Source organism: Neofelis nebulosa, chromosome 6 (assembly GCF_028018385.1).
Source record: "Neofelis nebulosa isolate mNeoNeb1 chromosome 6, mNeoNeb1.pri, whole genome shotgun sequence".
In the NCBI taxonomy this organism is placed as follows: domain Eukaryota; kingdom Metazoa; phylum Chordata; class Mammalia; order Carnivora; family Felidae; genus Neofelis; species Neofelis nebulosa.
The window spans coordinates 155,734,873-155,754,362 of record NC_080787.1 but is presented as its reverse complement, the minus strand read 5'-3'; the positions used below and the strand labels follow the sequence as shown (position 1 = coordinate 155,754,362).

General features: G+C 45.5%; 1 protein-coding gene across 17 annotated transcripts in view; it reads right to left on the bottom strand.

Moving 5' to 3' along the window:
- Nucleotides 1–19,490, bottom strand: part of FAM120B (family with sequence similarity 120 member B) — a 94,961-nt gene that overhangs the window by 67,431 nt on the left and 8,040 nt on the right. For 15 of the 17 annotated variants that reach the window (XR_009263524.1, XR_009263522.1, XR_009263526.1 and 12 more), the window contains exons 2-3: nt 14,466–16,223; nt 11,292–11,472 (exon numbers count right to left, since the gene is read on the bottom strand). Coding sequence is in view for 12 of the 17 variants with exons in the window: in XM_058735956.1 (XP_058591939.1) it covers nt 11,292–11,472; nt 14,466–16,223 (1,939 nt within the window). In the remaining 5 variants the exon portion in view is untranslated. Of the gene's footprint in view, nt 1–11,291; nt 11,504–14,465; nt 16,224–19,039; nt 19,157–19,490 lie in introns of those variants that run through there. The other 2 variants (XM_058735958.1, XM_058735965.1) reach the window with 2 other exon arrangements.

The window sequence follows — 19,490 nt, the reverse complement described above, 5'->3', positions numbered from 1 at the left end:
CCCTCCCCTCTCCCCTTCCTCCACTCAAGACCTGTGTGCTTCCCCACCACAGTTCTCTGGCCGACACTGCACGTGTCTGCTTACTCCCCTCATCACTGCCCACCCGACCGAGCTCCTGGGACCAGGAGAGAGTCGTCGTCATGGTCCCAGGGCAGATGCTTACTAACTTTAATGAACACATTCAACTTAGCCTAAATCCCACACATACAAAAAGAAAAAGAAAAAAAGAAAATCTGAATAGTATTCTTACGGCTGCTAAAAAAACAAACAAAAACACCCAACCCACTTTCTACGTAATTCTCTTGGCCAAGGTGTTCACCACCCTAAAAAATAGTCAGCTGAGCGAATGGCGTTCTAAGCCACTATTTCCAAAAGGAGAGCATTCTCTCACACCCAAGACAAACGTCACCAGCTTTCGGCGTCTCGCTGGATGAGGACACTCAACCACCGTCACGCGCCTAGTCTGCCAACTGTCTCCTTAGCAAGACTGAAACATTTACAAAACCACATTTTATGTCATCTTTCATCTACAACTGCTCCAAATCTCTAAATATAAGGGTTTGGGGTTGACTTCTCAGAGTTTTAATTCCAAATAACATGAGAAGAAAGCAGTTTCATGATAGGCACTGGTATCCTTTATTAAACAACACCAGGTACATTGTCTTTTATTTCCTCCCCTGTTAAGACCTAGAGAAGTCAGTTTTTGGACACTGTCTTTTATTTGTACATTGTCTTTTATTTCCTCCCCTGTTAAGACCTAGAGAAGTCAGTTTTTGCACACATATTCCAAGAGAAATGCCACACAGCAGTCACTTACTCAGCTACCATCCAGGAAGAGCTGCCCAGCCCAGTGAGACCAGCTCAATAGGATCCATACACCCTGCTTCTGTGCAAGGCACGCACTGGGCCGAAGACCAGCAGAGACCCCGGCTTCCCCCTCTTCTCCAGAATTCTCATCAGCACAGACAGCAAATTCCTTCTTTTCTCCACGATTTAGGCCAGTAGGGTTAAGTCCACATTAACCCTTAACAAAGTTTCTCTTAATTAACAAAAGAACAAAAGCTTTTGCTTTTTAAAAAATTTTTTTTTTCAACGTTTTTTATTTATTTTTGGGACAGAGAGAGACAAAGCATGAACGGGGGAGGGGCAGAGAGAGAGGGAGACACAGAATCGGAAACAGGCTCCAGGCTCCGAGCTGTCAGCACAGAGCCCGACGCGGGGCTCGAACTCACGGACCGCGAGATCGTGACCTGGCTGAAGTCGGCCGCTTAACCGACTGCGCCACCCAGGCGCCCCCAAAAGCTTTTGCTTTTAAGGTGACTGACTTAAACCCAATGAGTTTCATTGACCACACAATACAGTCACGGAACAAGAGTGAACCACGCTGCTGAAAACGCAGTACCTGTCAGCTACTAACCACACAGAGGCTTGAATATGAAAACCCGCAATTTCTATCACATAACAAATTAGCTAGCCAGAGGATTAAAGTTAAAGCCGCCCTGCTGATCTGAACTTTCACTCCCTAAATGAACTTTTATCTGAAGCTGTGGGCCAGGATACAGGAAGTGACAGAGATATTAATACATGAGTATTTTTCTGAGGTGCAGGGCAAGTAAAGGAGCATTAAATCACTTTGTGGGTTCTGCCCCTCCCCGTGTGAGCTGCTGGGCAACAGGGACACCCAAGGTGCGTCCTCACTTCCTTCCTCTATCATGAGAGGCCACAAGGGCAGTGCACGGTAGCTAGAAAATGTCAACATTTACAAGAATTAAGTTTTATAGTCTGGTTAATGGCTTTTCCAAACCTAAATATTCAGATGGCAGCATTTTCACTTTTATTCAAATTATCCCTCTCACAGACGCGGTTAAACTCCGCAATCCTTCCAAAACCCAGAGCTAGATGTAAAGTGTTACCTGAGATCCTCTTAAAAGAAACAGATACTGCTGAAAAATCCTAGAGTTTGGCCTGTTATCTGGGGTGCCACATAATTTCAGAGATTTTTCTATAAAACTCCTTAAAGAAAACAGAGGCAATAAACTCTTGGACATTGGTGCGAGCGATACTTTTTTGGATCTGTCTCTTGAGGCAAGGGCAATAAAGGCAAAAATAAACTATTGGGACTTCATCAAATTAAAAAAAACTTCTGCACAGTGAAGGAAACCATCAACAAAACCAAAAGGCAACCTACTGAATGGAAGAAGATATTTACGAACAACATATCCAATATGGGGTTAGTATACAGAATATATAAAGAACTCCTACAACTCAACACTAAAGAATCAAACAATCTGATTAAGAAATGGGAGAGAGGTCCAGAACAGACATTTTCCAAAGACATCCAACAGACATCTTTCCAAAGATGGCCAACAGACACACGAAAAGATGCTCAGTGTCACTCATCATCAGGGAAACACAAATCAAGACCACAATGAGATGCCACCTCACACTTGTCAGAATGGCTAGAATCAAAAAGACAAAAACAACGAGTGTGGGGGAGGACGTGGAGAAAAGGGAACCCTTATTCACTGTTGGTGGAAGTGGAAACTGCTGCCACCGCTACGGAAAACAGTATGGAGGCTCGTCACAAACCTAAAAATAGAAATACCACGTGATACAGTAATTTCATTTCTGGGTATTTACCCTGATAAAATGAAAACACTAATTTGAAAAGATATGTGCAACTCTATGTTTGTGGCAGCGTTATTTACAATAGCCAAGATATGGAAGCAGCCCAAGCTGTCCACCGATAGACGAATGGATAAAGGTACACACACAAACACAGAGGAATTATCAGCCAGCCATAAAAAGGAATGAAATGCTGCAACAACAAAGATGGATGTAGAGGGTCTTATGCTAAGTGAAACAAGCCAGATGGAGAAAGACAAGTACCATATAATTTCCACTGGTACGTGGAATCTAAAAAAAAACCAAAACAGATGTACAAACAGAAAGAGACTCATAAATACCGAGAAAGCGGAGGTTGCCAGAGACGAGGTGGGGGGTGGGAAGGGTGGATGAAATAGCGGAAGGGATTAAGGAGAAGACTTCCAGTTACAAGATAAATAAGGCACGAAGACGAAAGTAGAGAGTAGGTAATGTAGTCAATAATTTGGGAATAAGCTTGTATGGTGACAGATGGTAACCATACTTATCATGCTGAGCGTTTTTTAATTTATATAAATGTCGAATCACTGTGTTGTACACCTAAAATGAATATCATATGTCAACTACACTTCAATTAAAAATGTTAAAAATTAAAAAAATAAAACTCTGTTTAACAGGAAAAACAAAATTTCAGAGGTTTTAATCTGGCATGCACTTTGAAACTAGAGCAGAAACATGGGCAACAATTCGGTGTGTCTGAATTGAAATGAAATAATCTTCTTAAATGCCTAAAAATCAAGAAAAAGAGAAGAGGAAATTAAGGTTGGTAATTCCTAAAAGAAAAGGCTGATTTCTCAGACTTTCGACTTGCCAGGCTGCGCGTGCAAAGGAGTGAAGAACTTGAGAAAAGTTCTCTGCTAGTTTAACTCCCTTCAAGCTGTAACATTTTATACGGAAAAAGGAAAAAAAAGACATAATCAAACTTGGTCTTCTGCTACTCCCAAAGGACGGACACACGGCTCCACTGCGTACGATCTTCTGTATGTAACGAAGACACCTCTTCTCGGAGCAAAGTTGTGGAAGTGTCCACACTGGCAGTCCCTCCCCAGGAAAACTCTGCCTCGCTTATGCCCACCGCTCCTCCCCAGGCGTGTGCTGGGGCAGCGGCGGGCAAGGGGCGAGACAGTGAGGAGAAGCAATGTTGATCACAACCTCTCAATTACTGGGACTTCCAAGTTTGATAACATCCCTCAGGCTTTTAAAGAAAGAGATCGGTCCTTAGGGTTCTGTAATATTTTTATACTCCTAGTTTAATCTATGCTTATATGTGGCTTTAGTCCTGAAAAAGTTAAAAAAGTTCCCCAAACATACTCTCTTGTGTACACGTATCTAGGATTTTAATGAGCCGGTGGCCTGGACAGTGACCATTTACCCACGGGGCTGGCTGCCCCATCAGGAGAGCAACAGCCTCCTCCAGCTGTGTGGGGGTCCCTAGAAGGGCGCTGGGGGAGAAGGAGGGCAGAATGGCAAGGGAAGAGTGTGACCCCCACCCCCCTCCCCCAACCGCAGACGGCTGCCTGCGTGCACGGCTCTGGCCGGCCTCTCCGTCGGCAGAGCGGTAAAGGAGGACACACTTTGCCTTTGCTTCGGCACCTTCCTGAGTTTTTTCCATTTCCTAAAATGTATAAGGCTTCACAGTGATGTAAGCTAAGCTTTTCATTAGGAGACAGTCAGAACCTGAAGTAAAGTGAGAACGGGCATGAAGGCAGGATGGGAGGAGGCGGGAATGACGGCAGCCGGTCTGGGGCCATGACACCACCTGGCCGTCTAAACAGCACACAGTTGGCCAGACAGAATACACGGAGGAGAGCTGCCAGCCAAGCACCTCAATATAATCAGAGGAGGTGGAGTACCCAACAGACCAGCCATCCGAGCTATACCCAAAACTGGGGACTCTGAAGCGCCTGCCTGTCAATCCAGTGCCCGTGCTTTTTGGCTCAGGCCTCCGGTGTTGGCGGCTGCGCGAGTTTAAGACTCAGGGTCTACACCTGTGGGGTGAGAGGCGCCTTTGGTTCTAAATCTCACTTTCGTCAAGTGGCTCCCACCTGCCGGTCAGACTGGGCTCAGAGAAGGCTGCTCGCCTGTGGGACTTGAAAGCCCATCACTCTTTCTCCTGTGTCTGAAATTCCACCGTTACAGTCCTCTTCTAAGGAAAGCTTTGCTAAGTGGAAATACTCCTGAAATGGTCATATTTTAAACATATACTCAAAAATCAGATCGCGAATCACCTAATGTATACCAAGAATCTGCAGGGCACAGTAAAATGCCACCTGAACAGTCTCTGCTAGCTCAGCTGACAGCAAACGGGGACAAGGGACATCAGACAAACAAGCCCATAAACAAACTGTGACGAGATCAGAACAAACATACACGGTCCTTTTTTGATAAAGGAGTAAGGGAGGAATTTGGGGGAGGTAGTTTTTAAGGGCATAAGGAACAAACAGAATTGATCAGAATGGCCTGAGCTAGAAAAAAGTAAAAGTTGTATCTGTCAACATGGATATAGTTTCTAGAGCATTGCAAGTAGATGGGACCACTTGGGTGTAAAGGGGTCAAATGCAGTGTGAGGACCTCCCACATATGGGGGTCGGCAGAGAGCAGGGGCTGGGGGAGGAAGGCCGGGAGGGACATGGGCCATCGACGTGGGGTCCCAAGCAGAAAGCTGACCGCCAGGGAGGAGCTGGCGGACAGACAGTGTCTGCAGAGAGCAGACAGGTGGAGGACTCACTGGGGCACCAGGCCTTGATGGAGAAAGGAAGTAGAGATGGAAACTTTTCCATATGTTGACAGTGAAGTGGTGAAATGTTCCCACAGTGTAGGAAAAACAAACCAGGAATTAGAAGATTAAGAAACACAGAATATCATCCTAGGAAGTAAAACATCCCTTTCTTAGCAGTTCTAATAACAGAAACAGAGATAACAGAGAGGAGAAAAATTTGTAAACATAAAGAGTAAAGAAGCTATCATTAAAACTTTGCAGAGAAAAGAGAGGCACCAAAAAAGGAACTAGAATCACACTGGCATCACACTGGCGCTGACTTCATGAGCGCCCCCGATACTAGAGCAGGGTGGGAGGTGGCCAAGGTGGGGGCAGAGCTGCTTGGCCAGCGTTCCCACCGACACCTCTATATCTGGACAAATTTCTTTTTTTTTTTTAGTTTATTTATTTATTTTGAGAGAGAAAAATATTCATTTATTTTGTGTGCTCACGAAAGCAGGGGAGGGGCAGAGAGAAGGGGAGAGAGAGTCCCAAGTAGGCTCCGCACCATCAGAGTACAGCCCCACGTGGGGCTCAAACCCACAAACTGCGAGATCATGACCTGAGCCGAAATCAAGAGTCGGACGCTTAACTGACCGCACCACCCAGGCCTCCCTGGACAAATTTCTGAAGCCACTGCATTCTCGAGTTGGACAGAGGCCTGTGCAGACTGCGGCCTCGGGAGGGAGAGCCCGAGCAGAGCAAGAAAGTCTCTGAGATGAGGAGACAGAGCCTGTAGATCAAGACTGCTAGGACAGCTGGGAACGCCACACAGAACAGCAAAGACTTGGCCCTATGCAGAAAGGGGCTCCCAAACTCTGCACGGAGGTCCTCGTTGAGAACCGAGCTCTGTGTTTAGAGCAAAACTCAGGGAGGCTGGACAAGACAACTACTGACCAGCCCCACTGAGCAACCACCAGAGCCCGCACAGAGCTCCGTGACATCAGAGTCCTACCAGCCAACGTGCAGAGACTTACTTCATCAGGCACCTAGCACTCAGGTGACAGCCCAGGAAGGCCAACAGTCAGGAGCCGGGCCACTCCAGCTCTACAGTGAAGTTCCCACAGACCCATCCTAATAAAGCGTAAAATTTAAAGGATCAGGTAAATTAACTGCCTGACGGACCACAAGACAATACCCTTCAGTGATCCAAAATCTTCTAGCTTACAATCTAAATACAATGGACATGAGAAAAGCAGAAATACATGAGAATAAGCAGAACCCTGTGGCCCTCTTATAAGGAGGAAACTCAGTAAACAGACCCAGGCCCAGAAATGATGGGGCTGATGGGAGTTAGTGGACAAGGACTTGGAAACAGCTCCTATGAATAAATTTAAGGTTTTAACGGCAAACGTGAAGACAGGGGGGAAAAAAAAAAGAAATGGAAGATTTTTTAACAGCAGCTGAAAAACACAATATCTGAAACAAAGATTTCACTGGATGGGTTACAGCAGATTAGATGTTGCAGAAGAAAGGCTCACAGAACTTGAAAACCAAGCCAACAGGAGATACCCAAATCAAAGCAGAGATAAGAGGCTTAAAAAGCAAGTGCTCCTTGGTATGCAAGGAGCACATGCGCCGTAAATCACGCACGTAAGCTGGAGGCCCAGTGTGAGAGATGAAAGCAACGGAGACAGAGAACAATGTTGACGTAATGCTCATTTTGTTTCAAATTTGATAGGAAATATAAACTCACTGATCCAAGAAGCATGAGAACCCCAAGCAGAATAAACACTGAGGGTACCACTCCAAAGCTCAGTTAAACAAACTGCTGAAACCAGTGCTCAAGAGAAAATCTTACAAACAGCCAGAGAGAAAAACACTCATTACAGATGGGGAACCACAGTAAGAAGGGCCACTGTCACCACATGACAGCCAACACAAGCCAGAGACAACATAACGTCTTTACAGTGCTGAACAACAAAAATACCTAAAATTCTATGTACAGCAAAATCACACTCCTGAAATATAGGTATTTTCAGGGAAAAAAACCAGGAAATTGAAATGAGCATGATAAGAAATGTAAAAGCCAAGTTCTCTAAAGGAAGAAAGATGACACTAAGGGAAATTTGGATCTACACCAGAAATGGCAGACAGAAGACTTCTCATTTGAAAACTCCTCTCAAAAGCAACTTATTATTGAAGATAATGGTTGGAAAATTACAGCTGATGGGCCAAATCTGGCTCGCTTGTTTTCATACAGTTTGAAAGCTTAAAATCTTATTGCATTACTTCAAATGACCAGAAAATTATCAAAGTATATTCTGTGGCACAGGAAGATAATATAAAATTCAAATTCTGTGGCATGAGACAAGGAGATTAAACGTTATTGAAACACAGCTAACTCTCAGAGCTCCACCCTGTCACGTGTGTGTGACAGCAGCAGGGCTGTGTTACAGAGACTACAAGGGCCCTCAAAGCCCAAAGTATTTACCGTCATCAGGCCCTTCGCAAAAAAACTTTGCCAACCCCTGGTTTAAAGTAAAAATAAGAATCACATATTATGAGATTTAAAACCTATGCATAATCTCAAAAGATTATACATTATAGGTAATATTCTTGACATGACCAACCATTTCTGTGACACTCTCAAAAAAACCAAAATGCAGAGATGGAGGACAGACAAGCAGCCAACAGGGGACAGAGCCAGAGGGCAGGGTACAAAGTGATGGCATGAGAGAGTTCCTCTGTGGTGATGGACCAATTCTGTATCTTGACAGAACAGAACTGCATAAAACTATACACACATACAAACAAATGAGTGAATGTAAAAAAATGGTAAAAGTGATAAAAATTGTTTTAATGTGGGGCACCCGGGTGGCTCAGTTGGTTGAGCGTCCAACTCTTGGTTTCAGCTCAGGTCATGATGCCAGGGTCATGGGATTGAGCCCTGCGGCAGGCTCTGTGCTGAGTGTGGAGTTTGCTTTAGACCCTCTCTCGCTCGCTCTCACGCTCGCTCTCGCTCTCTCCCCCCCTCTGCCCCTCCTCTACTCATGCTCTCTAAAAAAAAAACCAAAAAAACAAAAAAACATACTAATGAATTAACATATACTTTACTACAGTCATCTTTGCGGGGGGAATTGGGGCAAGGGTACATGAAAGTCTATGCACTATAAAAAGTTTAAAAATGTACAGAAGACATAAAATAATAACAGCAAAAATGATGGGGAAAATTAAAGTTCACTGCTATGAGGTTTCCACATCACACACAATGCAGTATCGTACTATCTGAAGGCAAACTGTGGTAACTTAAAGGTGTATACAGCAGTATCAGGCAAAGCCAACTTTAAGACAAGGAGTATTACCAGATTTTTTTTAAGGGAAATCCCATAATGTTAAAAGGGTCAATTCACCACTAAACATAACAATCCTCGACATACACGCACCTAACAATAGAAGTTCAAAAATATCTGGAGCAGGGGCGCCTGGGTGGCCCAGTTGGTCAAACACCTGCCTCTTGATTTTGGCTCAGGTCATGATCTCACAGCCATGAGACAGAGCCCCGGGTTGGGCTCCACACTGACAGCACAGAGCCTGCTTGGGATTCTCTCCCTCTCTCTCTCTCTCTCTCTCTCTTTCTGCCCCCACCGTGCCCTGCTCGTGTGCACACGTGCACTCTCTCCCTCAAATAGTAAATAAAAAATAAAACTTTTAAAAAGTTAAAAAAGATATCTGAAGCAAAAACTAACAGAACTGAGGGAATAAATAAAAACATCCACAGTAACATCTGCAGATTCCCACACTCTTCTCTCAAGAACTAAGCACAAGTCAAAAGAAAACCGGGAGAACAGCCCTGTTAACACCACTGATACTCCTGGAGCAGCAGCCGCAGAACATACGTGGTTTCCAACACACGTGGGGTAACAGCTAAGCAAACGACACAGAACACGCTCCATTCTCATCACCGGAAGTAAACTGGCGGTAGCAACACTGTATGTTCACGCCCTAATAGTCTTTTGTTTAGTCATGTATTTATTTTAAAAATTTACATCCAGGTTAGTTCGCATATGGTGCAACAATGATTCCAGGAGTAGATTCCTTAAACCCTTACCCATTTAGGCCATCCCCCCCCCCACCCGTCCAGCAACCCTCAGTTTGTTCTCCATATTTAACAGTCTCTTCTGTTTTGTCCCCTCTCTGTTTCTATATTATTTTTGCTTCCCTTCCCTTGTGTTCATCTGTTCTGTGTCTTAAAGTCCTCATATGAGTGAAGTCACAGGATATTTGTCTTTCTCTAATTTCGCTTAGCATAATACCCTCTTAGTTCCATCCACATAACGTCCTAATGATCTTAACTTCATGTAGAAAGCCACAAAGTTGAAAAGGAAAAAAGTAAAGATCAATTGTGAGGACGAGTTCCTGTCTTCACAGAAATTTTTCCTGTTATTCTGGTTATGTAATAAAGTCATCAATATGGCTGCAAATAAATCACACTAACAAAGTCTGAAATTTTAGTAAACTTTATATACTGGAACTGAAATGTTCTGTAATGTAAAAATTCTTTCATGGTTAAGATTTTTTTTTTTATCATGGGAATCAATGTGAAATCACTCATGTGAAGAGTGAATATGGAGAGAGAATCACATAAGAAAAGAAACAGAAAAAATTACTTAAACAATACCCGGTCCCTAAGTTTATCCCGTAGGTTCTTTTGTTTCTGTTTTTAAATTAGCATAAGCATCTTTCTTGTGTCTTTCTCAGGACCCATAAGCCTCTGAAGCCTGACAGCACACATGGGAAAAGGCGGTATGTCCTGGGCAGTGCCGGGAATCTAATAAAACCGGCTTCAAAGAACTCTGCCACTCCATCTCCCACCAAAGAAAAGAATGATTACAGCATTTTAATCTGACAATTCTGTCACCACCTTTAGGTCAGGTAAATGTTTACTTTCCGGAATAACAGAATAATACTAACACCAATATTGTATTGGTATGTTTGGAAATAATGGAGTTTAGGCAGAAGGACCAAAGACATGTTTTTATTGGGACCCTGCTGCTTCTATCTCCAGTCCTGGTCACAGTGTGAGAGGCCCCGTTTCTCATCAAAGCACTCTCGAGTCAGACAGCAGTGTCCCAGGAGGCCCGTCTCGGGGGAGCAGGACCTTACGCAGGAGGTAACCCATATGTCAAGTGTCCCTAGTCTCTACTATGAAGTGCTCTTCTCCACTCATGATGCCCCCCCAAACTGCTCCGAAAAGACAGCGATAGGGTCTTTATAATAATTTTATACCTGGCGTTGAAGGCCCCCAGATTTTCTGTTCTGGTCACTGACAGTCCTCCCCCTACACAATTGTTGCCACTGCACGATGAAAATATTGACAGGAAACAACAACTACTCTAAAGGGAAATTTTGTTTATACTTTAAAATATGATGTACTAGATTTTATGAAATTATTTTATGAAAATCACATTTTGAGGGGGGAGTAAGTAGGCACCGTCTTCTAATAATAAACATACCCCCCACTCCTGCAGGAGAAAAGGGTTTTCACATTTTTAAAAACCACCAAACCTTCTAAGGAAGAAAAATATAAAACTAAATATAAATTATTATTATATGAAGTATTATTATAAATTACAAATTTATAATAAATTAAATACAAATAGATAAAACATAAGATTTTATAACAACAATGCACTCTTCTTTTAATGAGTACTGATCAACCGCTTACTAATTAGAGAGAGATGCCCCCTGGCGTTTTCCCTTAATGCCGTACAGATGTGACTGGGATTCTCAATGACAGATTTTAAAGACAAACAAACCCCTTTCCAATCGTATCCGCGTCCTGAAAGAATGCATTCCACCTCATTTGGCCCGTTTCTCAGACTCCAACTCCAGAGAGCACTGCTGCTAAGCGGCCCGCCCCACTCACCTTCGCCGCCCCCCAGCAGGAGGGAGTAAACGCGCTGGCGCACGGGGCGGTAGACGAAAGCCTGGCTGGGCAGAGCCTGGTCCAGCGCGTCCTCCAAGGTGTTGCTGCATTCGATCTCCCCGCTGCTCATGATGTTGTACACCAGGTAGCTCTCTGCCTGGACGTGATGTGCTCTAGCAATCTGTTCAAAATTCAGATATGACTGGTTTCTCCTTGAAAACAAAACAGTAACCTCTAAAGAGAAAAAATCAACACCCCTGTATCACATGCCAGTGTTTTTAGGCTCTCGGAAATGGAGCAACTGTCCCTCAAGCTCATGACATCAAGCTGGCGTCTCTGTTTTCCTGCCTCGGGGCATCTGGGCTCGAAATCGTCTTATTCCTCCTCCACCTCCAGCCTCCCAATCACCAGCAGACTTAGCACACAGCGTGCTGTCTGCCCGATGACAGGCATTACTATGAAAACGTCCGACTGACTTCGGCCCACTCCTCCCCTCTCCAGTCCACCCTCCACAGCACCCACAGCCTGTGTTCTTAGAAGAAGGTCCAGCCACTGCCCTCCCCAGAGCGTCTGAATGGCTACCACAAACCTTCACCCTAACATTCAAGGCCCCGGCGTCCTCTTTCCAGTCCACCAACACACCCGCTAGAGACCACTGCCATGCGGTCACAGTGGAACAGCTCCATTGTTCCTCAGGCACAGTCAAGCCTTCCACAGCCTCACTTGGGCTCCCGGAAATGCGCCCCTTCTGGGCCTCCCCACCCCCCACCTCACAAGCCCCTCTCCCGTGACGGTTCACCTCAAGTGGCACCCTGTCTTCTGCTCCCAACTAGAACCCACCTTCCCTTGCCTCATGGTGCTTCAGGCCATACACAACTGGGAAATGAGCGTGGGTCGGGAACCAGCAGGGGCCGGGTCAAGACGGGAAAGGCAGAGAGCCCAGGGTGATGCTGCCTCGTACTCGACACGAGTCCTGGGCTGGCTGAAAGGCAGACCTTGCCCTCCTCTAGGCACTGAGGTACCCTGCAGGCTCCACTTCTGCACAGCCGTCCTTTGCCCGCGTGCCTTTCCCTGTCCTGTCCTTCAGGCAAACCGTTAACGGTGGCTCCAAGTTCTCTCTCTGAAGCCAGGCCTGAGCAGGAGCTGACCAATTCTTCCGAGCTCGCACTTCTAGACTACTGACCACGACCAACCCGCCTCTCCCCATGCGAGAGGGAGCACAGATGTGATCTTGTAAAGGGTCAAACTTGCAGTTGGAGGCTTGAGTTCAAAGCTAGGGTCTGCCAAGTACTGGCTGTGTGACTGCAGGCAATGTCATTTAGCCCTTTCACAACACGTTCTCATGTGAGGAGGGAGGCAAGCGTGTCTACCGAGAGCTGCGTGACAAGTAAGGCCAGCGATGTGAGGAACAGCCTCCAGTAACTACAAACAGCCGTACAAAGATACATCAGTGGAGAATCATCTCTGCATGGTCCGTATTAAACTAGCATTCTCACATCCAGCCTCATGATAAAACCAAACCAAATAAACAAGCAGAGTTAGATTTAGGTCTTCTCTGTCCATTTCCCTCACTTCGAGTGGAGTCTGCTCGGATGGTGTCCAAGTCTGTGTTGAGAGCAGGCCTTTCCCCATGCGTACCTCTCCTTCTCTACTGTCCAAGCACGCTTCCACCTGGGGTTCAGATTCTGCCCTCCCTCCAATTTCTAACCCACATTCTTTTCCTTCCATGAAGCACCTTTTAAGGATGCTTCCAGGTAGGATAATTTTAACTCCTTAATACTTTTTCACCTGTAATTCTCTTAAAGTACATATTGCATTCTACTTTGTACCGTAATTTTTTATGTTACTAAAGGAACTTATCTGCTACAATGTATGTAATGGAGGAAGAGGTGAAGGACTTCTCAAGACAGGAGAACCCATGTAGTTGTACAGGACGGAGGGAAGGAGCCACCAAGGGAAAGGCCCTAAAGGTACGAGAGAAAAAGAATACTGCCTTCAAGGTTCAGTGAGACACAGTGTGACGGGCACAAGGGGCTCAGCAGTGGGAGAAACAAACGAGACCCTGCCCTCACGGCACCGTCCCGAGCATGACATTCCAGTGAGGCATGCGCTACAGCAGGTGGGTGGCTGGTCAGGGCTTCTCTGAGTGAGTGACCGCCCAGATGGGACAGAAGACTAGTAGCCATGAAGCAGCAAAGGGGCGGGGGAGGTTCCCAAGAGGCAGAGGAGCACATGCTGGGCCATGACAGACAAGGGACTGACCAGGCTAGAGAAGTGGCCGTGGTGAGGTGATGGCAGGCCGTGGCCTGCTTAAGGCTACTGTTTCTACCCTAAGAGTTACAGAAGAAGGCTTCATTTCTGCATGCAGCATGGCCAGTGGACTAGAAGGGGCAAAAGTCTACACGGAAGAGTTGTCAGCCATTCCTGAGTAATTCAGACCAGAGACCACATATGCTAGGGTGATGAGACTAACTGACTAGGTACAAGTAACAAGACAGGGAGAGAACAGTTACCAGGAGTGGTAATTGCTAGGTTTGTAACTTGTGCACCTGGAATGGAAGATGGTGACACTTTGTTAGGAACAACGGATGGTTTGTGGGTAAGAGACAACACGTGTAACCCCCCTAGCCTCACACGTAACACGTGGTTAATCAATAGCAGTCCTCCGTAAAACCTCCCAAGGGCTCTATGTCACTTTCAGGATTAAGTCCAAACTCCTAGTGGGGCAGGTAATAATCTTCCCAATCTGGTTACATTCTACCCTTTCCAACCTCTCTCCCCATGGCTCCCCTCAGACCCTGTCCTCCAGCCTACTGTTCTACCACGTGCCCCAAAGCAACAAAGATCTGCTTATTCAGAACAAATATCGGCTCTCATGAAGGTCTGGTTCCACTCTACCTCTTCAGTAATTTCTCTCTGTACTTAACCCACAGTGACCTCTCCTTCAAATTTCTAGAGCTCTCTTCTAGAACAGGCATGTAACAACATCCAGCATACTTTATAATGTGAGTTTCCATATGCATTATGTCATACTTCCTAACTACATTGCCCTGTTCTGTGTCCCCCACAGTGCCCTAACCGCTGCAAGTAGTCAATAAAGATTCATGACAAATCCATGAATGGATATACTTTCAATCATTACATGTCAGATTTGGGTGGGCACATTCTACATACCTTTAAGATTTCAGGGTCTGAAACCATGGTTACTTGTTGTTTGATTTCAGGCTCCATATTCACAAGGTCTTCTTGTTTAATTCCAGGGTTTGTACATATAGGTGCTTCTAGCTTAAATTCAGAGTCTGCACCCAGAGGTGATTTTTGCTTGAATTCAGTGTGTGTACACATGGGAACTCCTTGCTTGGATTCAGAGTATGTACGCATGGGAACTCCTTGCCTGTATTCAGAGTATGCATACATGGGAACTCCTTGCTTGAATTCAGGGTGTGTACACACAGGATCTCCTTGCATGGATTCAGGGTGTGTACACACAGGATCTCCTTGCTTGAATTCAGGATGTGTACACACGGGAACTCCTTGCTTGGATTCAGGATGTGTACACAGGAGGAATCCTTCCTTGGAGCCAGGATCTATACACATGGGAACGGCTTGCTTGGAATCGGGGTCTGTAGACACAGGAACTCCTTGTTTGGACTCAGGATCTGTACACACAGGAACTCCTTGCTTGGATTCAGGATTTGTCCACATGGGAACTCCTTGCTTGGATTCAGGATCTGTACACATGGGAACTCCTTGTTTGGATTCAGGGTCGGTACACATGGGAATTCCTTGCTTGGAATCAGGGTCTGTACACAGGGGAACTCCTTGCTTGGATTCGGGGTCGGTACACATGGGAACTCCTTGCTTGGATTCGGGGTCTGTACACATGGGAACTTCTTGCTTGGATTCAGGGTCTGAACTCATGGATCCCACCTCCTTGTCCAAAGTTATTAAACCCTTAGGTTTTTGGAAAAACCATGGAGATTTCTGTCCAGGCAAAAGATATGATGCCACACCCTTATAAAAAAGAGCTTTGTTTGGTCCCAAAGGTAACATCTCTTCTAGCTTTTTTTCACCTTGATGCAAGCGAAGAACTTTAGATATATGGTCTGCTACAGCTAAGATGATGTTCCCTTTTTTGTCAAAGTTCTCCTTTACAGAGGTATAGGAAGACAAGCACTTGTACCGAAAGCTTTCAAACATGCCTTCTGGAATAATATCGTTGCCAAGCAGGCAGGCCAGAAGAGGAAGGTCTGCCAGGCTGATATCTAGACTCTCACAGAGCTTCTCTCTACAGAGCATGACAGTATCGAGACTGTCCAGACAGAGCTCACTAATTGAAAAGTAGGGACAGGTATCATAGATTAAGTAGTCGGTGTCTTCTCCAAGAATACCAAGACAGTTATTCTGGAGGCCATAAGATGCCACCTCATAGTCGGCCTCTTGCAACGAACAAAGAGTTTCCTGACCCAGGCTCTTCAAAGCAAATCGTGTAAATATGGCCAGCCCTGAGGGGATGAAGAACATGTTTCTGCCAGGCTGCTCCTTATGTGACTTGATATAATGGAAAATCCTGGAGATCTCCCTGTTGTTCTTTAGTCTTCGTTTCACCCACTCATCTCTCTTATCCTGCTCCACCGTGCCATCAAAGAAGAATATCAACCTGATGCCAACAGCTGTAAAACTCTTAACAAAATCCCGCAAAGCAGAGAAGTATTCCCGCCACTGGCCACCGCAGATCCAAGATTCAGGAGTGTACCAGTATCTGAGACAACACATGGCATCAACCACAATGGTAGGAGTACATCCAGGATGCTTGCTTCGGTGGTGTTCTGCCAGTTCTTTGAAATTCACTACTGTACATATATGTGGGCAGGTACTGCCCACGAATCCCTGCAAACCTCTCACACCCATAACTGGCCTCCTGGAAAGGATCTGGAAAGGAAAATTAAATGAGTTGTTATGACATTATCACTAGACATAGGATACCTTTTAAAGTAAATAAACAGAAGACAATACTTAATATTCGCACTCTATTTTCAAAACACTCTAGGCACTAACAAGGTATGTAACGTGGCATACCGGTTAGAAGCCTAACGAGTTTTCACTGAAGACAAAGAGGAACCTTAACCTGAGCATGAATCACCAGAGTCGGCCTTCGTAAGGACAACACAGCGCAGCAGTCCTCTAAGATTTGTATTAAAACTATTAATGAAGGGTAACAGTTCTCAAAAAGTCATTATTTCCCATCTAGGAACTCAAGCAGAAGTTAATTTTGAAAGCCCCAAACACAGACAGATGCACGTAACACGGATGCTTCTCAAAACCATCTTGCTGAGTGAAAGAACGTAGGCCAAACGGGAATACACTCCATGTGACCCATTTGTATGAAATTCTACTTCACCGAGAGTGGGGCTGATCTGTGGCACCAGAGAGCAGGCGGTGGTGGTCTGGGGTAGGGCAGGTGGGAGGGAGGGATTTACATAATGGAAACTCTTGGAGTGATGGATATGCTCACCACCTTAACTGTGGTGATAGTTTCACGGGTAAACACGGGCTAACCCTCGTCAAACTGTAAACTGTAAGTGGCTTACTATTTATCAAGTATACCTGAATAAAGGCATCAAAAAGAAAAACACATAAAACTTGACCCTGTCAAATGTAACATCTGAGTTGGTGACTGGCTTTCAGTGGAAAACTGCCTACTCTAAAATGCAAAAACAGGGGCACCTGGGTGCCTCAAGTCAGTTAAGCATGTGACTCTTGATTTTGGCTTAGGTCATGATCTCACAGTTTGTGGGATTGAGCCCCACATTGGGCACTGCACCGACAGCATGGAGCCTACTTGGGATTCACTCTTTCCCTCTCTCTCTGCCCCACCCCCACGGTCACTCACTCGCTCTCTCTCAAAATAAATATATAAACTTAAAAAAAAATGCAAACACTGACAAAGTAGTAAAAAGACTTCAAACTGAAAATCTGGCAAAATCCTAAGCAGAGTACTTTGTATAAAAAGTAAGGTGTCCTATGTATAATAAAGGATGTAACATATGACATTCTTTTTTTTTTTTTTTTTTAACTTTATTCATTTATGGAGACAGAGCGCAAGCAGGGGTGGGCCAGAGAGAAAGAGGGAGACACAGAATCCAAAGCTGGCTCCAGGCTCGGAGCTATCAGCACAGAGTCTGACGTGGGGCTCGAACTCATGAACCGTGAGATCATGACCTGAGCTGAAGTCGGACGCTGAAGCCACCCAGGTGACCCATGACATTCTTCAAGTAGGTAATAACATCTGTCACTGGTCAGAAAAAATTCCATGATGACACCTTTGATCTTAACGGCCTATAATTTTCACTTTGGTTTTCTTTTAAGACTCATCATGGCTTCATGTCCACTGGCAGAACAAACAAAAAGTCCTTATTACACAAATAGCTATGGGAGGACAAACAACGCCTCTCCAGGCTCGGGACCGAGGGCCGCAGCCATCAGCTGCCAATGCGCATCGGTGACGTCCAGCCTCGCGGCGCGCTCGCCTCCTACCAGACGGCACTGGGCACTCAACACACAAAATCTCCAGTCTTTAAAACATCTCTGACAGGCAAAACACTATAAGCTCTACTTTACAAGTGAAGAAACTGCAAATAAACCACTATGTTGAGAAAAGGTACCCTCACACAGGACCGTCTTTTAAGAATTTATTGCCTGTTAATGGACACCGGCCCCTAGTAGAATCCGAAGTTGCGTATCTGTTTAATGGCCACGAATATTGAAAATATATAAACGTGGAGTGGATATAAATCTCACACATTTATGTTGAAACTTAGAAAATCTTGCCCATTAAGTTATTGAATATACCCCCCAATCCACTGCGGAAAGAACCCTCATAGCATTTACCTCGGGAACATGACCCAGGTACGAGTGTCTGAAGCCCAAGCTGGACTTCACGGTTATTTCAGCTACAAGGAAGTTCTACGGTTTGGGCCTCTGGGTGCGGACCCTCTGTTTACGAAGGTTCCACTGTGTTTCTGAGGCCAGATGGTTTTTCTCCTGGTGTCCCAACACAGCAGTCTGGCCCAGGTTCGGAAAGAGAACCAAAGAACACACATAAGGGTGGTCAGGATGGATTAAAGAAACGATGCCTAGAGCGCATACACTGCGGGCCATTATTCGGTGCCCAGCTTTGCAAACAGCAGACTTGCGCGGTGTACTGAAGGCGGTCTTCCGGATTCCGACTCTGCCTGTACGATGACCTGAGACTCCCCCGCTTCCACCAGGTTCCCGGGGGGTGCCCAGCATCCGACAGAGCCCACCGCCGGCGCAGGAGGATCCCCCCCCCGCCCCCCCCATCCAGCCCACCGGCACCGGTGGGACCTCCCAGTCGGCCACTGGCTCGCGCAAGACGCACGTGGAGATCACGGAGCAAAAGAGATCAGCGCCCGCTCCCACACAGACGTGGGCTCCCGTTTGTGCGGCGGCTCCGCCACATTCGGGTTGGCTGCCTTCCCTCGCCGAGAAAAAGGGATTTTTGTTTCAAGCATTTTTCTGCTAAAACTGCAAGTGACAACACTGAGCTGCTCCAAACACTCTCCTCTTTATTTTGGGAGAAGTCAGGCTCAGCCTCTGCTTTGATTTTATTCAAATGTTTTCGTCCTTTCCCACCCAGCAGTGAAAAGCTCACCATTGTAATTAAACATGTACGGGTTTTTCCTCTTTCGCACTGCCAATTTCTCACATTCTGAATCGCAAATTACCTCAGGAATGTTCCGCTACGACGTGCTCTTCTACAGTATTTACAAAGAAAACCCCGGGCAGGCGAAGACCTGGGACTGGTGACTCTGGACGACATCTTCCGGTCCTTCAGCTCTGAGGCTCACGCCACCCGCCCCTCAATGAGACGCCTAAGTTCACATGAAATGAAACGGCTAAGAAAATAAATTCCGTGGACACTACCGTTTTAAATAATTGTAGGTTTCCTTTTTTTGGTGAAGCCTTTTGCTGCTAAGAGCATGTACGGCTGAGCCTTGAACACAAGTTTGAAGTGCACGGGTCCACTTGTACGTGGATTTTATATATACATACATACATATATATATATATAGTACGGTATTATCTTTTCCTTAGGATTTTCTTAATAACGTCTTCTTTTCTCTAGCTTACTTTAAGAATACGGTAGACAATACAAATGGCACACAAACTGTGTTA